This window comes from Lactuca sativa, chromosome 8 (assembly GCF_002870075.4).
Source record: "Lactuca sativa cultivar Salinas chromosome 8, Lsat_Salinas_v11, whole genome shotgun sequence".
Classification (NCBI taxonomy): Eukaryota; Viridiplantae; Streptophyta; class Magnoliopsida; order Asterales; family Asteraceae; genus Lactuca; species Lactuca sativa.
Genome location: NC_056630.2, coordinates 216,332,316 through 216,338,929, shown reverse-complemented (window position 1 = coordinate 216,338,929; position 6,614 = coordinate 216,332,316). Strand labels below are relative to the sequence as shown.

Below are 6,614 nucleotides of genomic sequence, written 5' to 3'. Positions count from 1 at the left end.
ATGACATTAGAACCATTGAAACATAAAACTTGTACACTGTATATCCTCGGTAACACTCCACAGAGATACGCGAGTGGAGGATTATCATATTATTACTAGTAAATTGTTAGTCATGTATGATTGGAGACACGTCCTCGGTGAACACTCCACAGAGATACGCGAGTGGAGGACTGCACCCGTAACCAGAATCTCTGGGGATTAGAGAGCGTGACTTGAGTGTATAGATCTATACGGGGCTGAATACCCCACACCTGGCTGCTAGCTACAGCCGAACTGAAATGGTTCAAGGGTGACGAAAGTCATAAGGTGATGTGGACTACTTATTTCCATATCTAGTCTATCGTATGGTTATGGAACTCGTAATTAGGATAACAATGATTTACTTAATAGTAATAATGAATAACTCAACACATTTTACAAGATAACCAGGTTTCAGAATACATCTTTTACATTGATAACCAACATTCAGGAAAGTATGGGACTTTCCTGGGAAACGTTTACATAACTAGAAAAGTGTAACAAAACGGATAACTTTACATCTGTTACAATTGGTAAAAACACATTCAGGAAAGTATGGAACTTTCCTGGGGATACATTGGTACGTAACCAGAACAGTATAACAAACCAGATAACATAACCGTACATTTTCACAAGAGAAACGTGTTTTCAGTGTACAACTATACTTTACATGTTGAGAACAAAAACCAATCTTTTTAAGAAAATATGGGATTTTCTTGGTGTGTGTAACATTTTCAGAAACAGAAAGGAAACTCGAACACTTTCACAAAACAAAAACTGCTTATGAACTCACCAGCGTTATGCTGATTTTCAAACTGCTTGTGTTCTCAGGTCAGCGTTAGAACAGGTATCCGAAGATCATTTTGTTCCAGGTCGGAGTACGCAGAAGATTTTTCTCGTTTTGTTTATATATACTATGTATTACAACTGTACAACTTAATTTTGAAACAAATGTGAGCTTTTCTATATGTAATGTAATGGTTATTCTACTTTACTTACTATGTGCATTGGATTTGATACTCAACATGGAGTCAACCCCGGAAATGTTTCCACCTTCGGTTTTCAGGGTGTGACAGTATTGATCAAGAATTAATTAAGTGATCAAAAGATGACTAATTAAATATATGGGTTGATTATGTAAATCATTCATAACTTGTATAGTGGGCTAAAGGCTCCATGGATTATCAAGTTGGGCTAAGACCTATAGGATGCTCCATGGAGGTTTAAACCCATGGGTCATGGAAATGAAGAGCCATGTTACAATAGGGTTTACATGGTGTAACCCTAAGTGTAACACACTATATAAAGAACATGATATCATCTAAAATTGGCTACACTAAGAAAAGAAGAGGGTTAGGCCGATTTTGAAGTGTTTTACATTCTCTTAAAGTTATTCCAAAGCACTTGGTGTTGTGTGAAACATTTGGGGCATCACACTTGGGGTGCTAGGCTCTCAAGGTTTTCAAGGAATAAAATTAACTACAAGGTATGTAATTCTAGCTATCTTTTATGTTTAAAGATCCCCATGTATGCTAGATAGGATTATGAACCTTGGAAATCAAATTTTACATGTATTTTAGACAAACATAGATCCAAGGTTTTCTAGGGTTGCATGTACACTTAGGAGTGTTAGAATGCTCATAACCCATCAATAAGGAGCTTAAATAAGGTCCAAGACCCTAAAATAGCGTTCAGGTATGATTGGCGTACGCCCAACGTTCATATGGTACGCCCAATGTACTCTGAAGAACATTTACGACCACCCCTGGTCAGTAAGCCCAACATACTCCAAAATTATGCCCAACGTACTAGTATGCCCAACGTATGCTTTGTGTACGCCCAGCGTACTCGGCTAAGCTTGCAAACCTCAAAACTTCTGAAGGCCATAACTTCTTCTTTATAAATCCGTTTCCGACGATCCTTATATTCACGAAAAGGTAACGAGAAGCCCCACACTTCTATCAATTTTATTCCTCCTGAAGCCCCCTCGATCTCAGATCCAAAATTCATGAAAAAGGCCACACCAGCTCCTTTAACAATACATTTGGGCTTTAAAGCACAAACCGAACTCTTTTATAACACAACCCACCTTACCCATATCCCAAAAAGTCCTAAACATTTCTCCTTCAAATCCTCAAAACCTTCTCATACTTGGATTAAGCCCCACGGTCCTTAAATCACAAAACAATCTGGAACAGGATGTTACAGGATGACTGCATTGCACACACCATAGCATTTAGCTTGGGATGACTTGCTCTGGTATTTGCACATGTGATTTTGATACAGTGTTTTGAGATATTATCACTTATGTTTTATGAGATGATTGGATTACTATGGTTTTATTTATAAATTTAAACAAAATTTTTGGACCGTATTTTTGGGATGTTTCATTTTTGGTGGTATAAAAATCAGAATATGAGTAGTGCTTTAAATCACCCCCAACGTCTTCAAATAAACCTTAGACCGACCCTCATTTGATTATGATTTCTATTTTGGACCTTAGAATATGAAGATGGAGCTTGATATTTAGATAATCAAGAAAGTGGTAGACGTTTTAGTGAAGTCAATCTAGAACTTCATGCAATTGAAACTTGATCGCACCCTCAATCACACTATGTGGAATCGATAGTAGATATGTGTCGTTAAAGCCCTAGAAATCTATAAGAGGTAAGGGGTTTGAGATTTTCAACGAGAAGCAATAGTAGGTGTGCGTCTTTGGAGCAATATTATTCGATTTTGGGAGAAGAAAAACGGGAGTTCTTCGACTGGACGTCGCTTGTTAATGAAGGGAATTAATTTAAACAAAAGAATGGAGGAAATAATAAATAAAAAAAAAAGATGACAATTTTTATAACATATATTTTTGTATGTCACTAAAACATGACTTAATAAGTATATGTCGTAAATCCTTCAAAATTTTCAAAAGATGACATTTTTTTATAACATATATATTTTTGTATGTCATAAAACTATTATGTGTGATAGGTTGTATGTAACAACTACTTTCTCCCCATTCTCTCCACTCCATGGTTCCAATCGTATTCTTTTGCCATCTGCCTTGTATGATTCAAGCAATTTTTTGTGGAGACATGTATGTGTCATCGTTAGTTATTTCAACAACATGTAGTTAGTTATTTCAACATCAGGCAAATGGTAATACTATAAGGGAACTCATCGTGTATATTCTAGTAGTGGTGGGAGGGTTGTCACCACTACGGGTGGAAATCGTGTCGGGTTCAGTTGGCGGGTCGCAAGTTGGTAGGTCAGAATGCAAATCTGTACACTACCTGTATAATTATTTGTGTCGCGGGGTAGCGGGTCAAGGGTTGACGGGTAAGAAACATCAAACTGAATATAGCTTGTCTAACCCGTTTAATTATACGAGTTCGTGGGTTCGTGGGTCAGACTCGGGTTTATGGGTCTGGTTTGACACAATAAGCATAGGCTGATAGACGTAGTCGCATAAATTAAATCTAATATATTATACGGTGAACTACAAAACATTGAACTACCTTCGAGGAGCTTGCTTTAAGATGGTAATACCCTTAAAAAATTGGTTGACGGGTTGACCCAAAATCCAATTACTAACACGAACACAACCCGTTTATTTGACGGGTTAGAAATCTCAACCCAAACCGTTTATTTTCATTTCAAATTCATATGGTATCGTGGATCGTATCAAGAATTGTCACCCCTAGTCAACACAATTAATGACATATGGGAGGAAGAGGTGGTGTATCGACAAGGTATAGAGAGAAAAGTGAGGATAAGGTGGATAGGAATGAGTAGACCTACTCTTATTTTTAAATAAATAAAATGTTATATCAAATAGAAACAAAATGTAAACACTATATGAGAATGGTAAATTAGTAAAATTTAATGATCATCAAATCTACAACTTTATGGACATTTTTTGCAAATATTTTTGTTAAGGGCTTAGAACTAAATAAAATGTTGAGAAGATGGACTATTTTTGCACTTTACCCTAACACTTATAAACTCCATGTATGATTTAATAATAAAATAAGAATCTATAATTAACAAATAAGATAACCGAATATCAATGCGTCAGTGTTTAAGTTTTTTTCTTTTGGATTATATATTATTTGCAATTGCTAAGAAAAGAATAATACGCTCCCTTGCAGCAAAACAAAACATTCTTCTTTACCCTAGAGAATGGAGAGTGACATCTTTCGTCTTCTCACCCTTACTTCTCTTTAGTCTTTTTGTGCCCCCATAATCAAACACACCTTCCCTATCACATCTACTAAACAAACAAAATAACTATCAACCCTTTTTCCATCCTTACGCATATTTATATTCATGCAACATTCGTCTGGAAAAGTACACCAAAAGTCAAAAATCCAACTAATCAACTTAGACGCAATGGAAGTGAAGAAATGGAATTCAAGAAGAGTTATGAAAATATGCTGTGTGGTCGCCACATTGCTTCTGTTAATCTTTCTTCTTATTTCTGTCATCTTATTCTTCACAGTGTTTAAACCAAAAAACCCTAAGGTAACGACACACCCCACGAGCCTAGAGAATGTTGAATTCCAGTTGTACCCTAACGTTAGCATAAATGCAACAATAGTGTTGAATGTGACAATCAGCAATCGCAATCATGGGAGCTTCAAGTTTCAAAACTCAATCGCATATGTTGATTACAGAGGCACACTGATAGCTGAGATTCCTATCGAGCATGCCAATATTCCAGCTCATGGTAACTTCACCATAACGGCTTATGCTAATGTAACAACAGAAAAAATGGTAACAGATCCAAATTTCTATAATGATATGGATTCAGGTTATTTTAACTTTACGTCCACAGCGATTTTGTATGGGGATGTAAGTGTTTTTAAGATCATAAAAAAAGGAGCAAAGGTGACGAACATTTGTAACATTATTGTTGCACTTTTGACAAGAAAAGTTGAGTCAAAATGCCATGCAAAAGTCAAAATGTAAGAATTAGTTACGGATGTTGATGTTTCTTATGAACAATGAGTTTATTGAGTTTTCGATCTTAATGTGTTCATTATGTGTGATATGTATATAGACATGAGTGGGCTAGGTTAAATTGGATCAAAAGACACAAGTTTAATAGGCAAGTCCTTAATAGTATTTGGGCTAGGCTCTTCACAAGATGCAAATGTGGGGACATTGGGCTAAAGGCAAAGATGAATAATAAAGCTCAATTAGCTATTTGCTTGATGTTTAAGGTTCGCAAAACAGAAGTAAAACTAAAACAAAAAAATTATCGTCTTCGTTGCAGCACTTTAGATAGAGTAAAGAACTAAAAATTAGCTTCATGTTTTGTGTGATATATATATATATATATATATATATATATATATATATATATATATATATATATATATATATATATATATATATATATATATATATATATATATATATATATATATATATATATGGAAAATGGAATATACATTACAGCCCCACCTAACCTTAGGTACTAAATCTCTTGAAAATACATTGTTTTACTATATAAAGATTACAGTTAATGGATTCACGATTAATACTTCAAGATGTAAATTCAAGATCGACACAATAGGATTTAGGGTTAAGAGTTTAGGGTTTAGGGTTTAGGGATTAGGTTTATGTTTAGGGTTTAGGGTTTAGGGTTAAGATTTAGGGTTTAAGGTTTAGGGTTAGGGTTTAGGGTTTAGGGTTTAGTGTTTAGATTTAGCGTTTAGGGTTTAGCTTTAGTGTTTAGGGTTTAAATTTAGGGTTTAGGTTTAGGTTTAGGGTTTAGTAATGTTCACTTGGATGAAGTAATAAACGATAATTGAGGAAAGAAAATGGAGATGATAAAACGATAATGAAAGAAAAAAATGTTATTGAGAATGATATATTTACCAAGTGAAACCAAACCGGGTATATTTAGCATGTTAAAACGACATATTTTAGAGGTTTAGTACCTAAGCTTAGGTGGGGTTGTAATGTATATTCTCTATCCCCATATATATATATATATATATATATATATATATATATATATATATATATATATATATATATATATATATATATATATATATATATATATATAGCTAGGTTAATGTGTTTCTGACATTTATTATGTGTTAGAATGCACCAATAGAAATTTAGAAAAATTAAATAATTGTTTAGTTAAATATAGACAGATATTAATTAATTTCCATAATTGTATGTATATATTAAATGATATCCATAATTATAATTCTCTTTCTATGGAAACTAATTTAATTCGTCATTAATGTCAGCAATAACATTCTTTTCAGAATAAAATCACATCTAGGTTTTATGTATGAGTTCGTTTTTTGTTTCAGGACTCATTTAAAATACAATAAAGTTGCATTGAATATGAAGAATTAGAGTGTATTTTTCTAGAATACACTCTCATTCTGCTAGAATACATTCATTCTTGTAAATACGAATTCATTCTAAAAGAATATTGTTGTTAACATTAATGAAGAATTTAATTAGTTTTCATAAAATGGAATTATAAGTATGAATATCATTTAATACACATATAATTTTTACTAAATTTTTATTGGTGTATTCTAGTACACAAATATAAATAATTTCTCTCT

General features: G+C 33.5%; 1 protein-coding gene across 1 annotated transcript; it reads left to right on the top strand.

The window, feature by feature from the left end:
• The first annotated feature begins 4,404 nt into the window (after positions 1–4,404).
• On the top strand, positions 4,405–5,315 carry LOC122195462 (uncharacterized). Its single transcript, XM_042897377.1, has 2 exons — positions 4,405–4,979; positions 5,075–5,315. Exons 1-2 carry the CDS (start codon positions 4,405–4,407, stop codon positions 5,313–5,315), a joined length of 816 nt encoding a protein of 271 aa, XP_042753311.1.
• Positions 5,316–6,614: the final 1,299 nt, after the last annotated feature.

Excerpts from the sequence above, each read along its gene's own strand:
- LOC122195462 (XM_042897377.1), top strand. The coding sequence starts at position 4,405 with ATGGAAGTGAAGAAATGGAATTCAAGAAGAGTTATGAAAATATGCTGT. Across the intron at positions 4,980-5,074 it reads TGCCATGCAAAAGTCAAAAT|ACATGAGTGGGCTAGGTTAA; the intron begins GTAAGAATTAGT and ends ATATGTATATAG.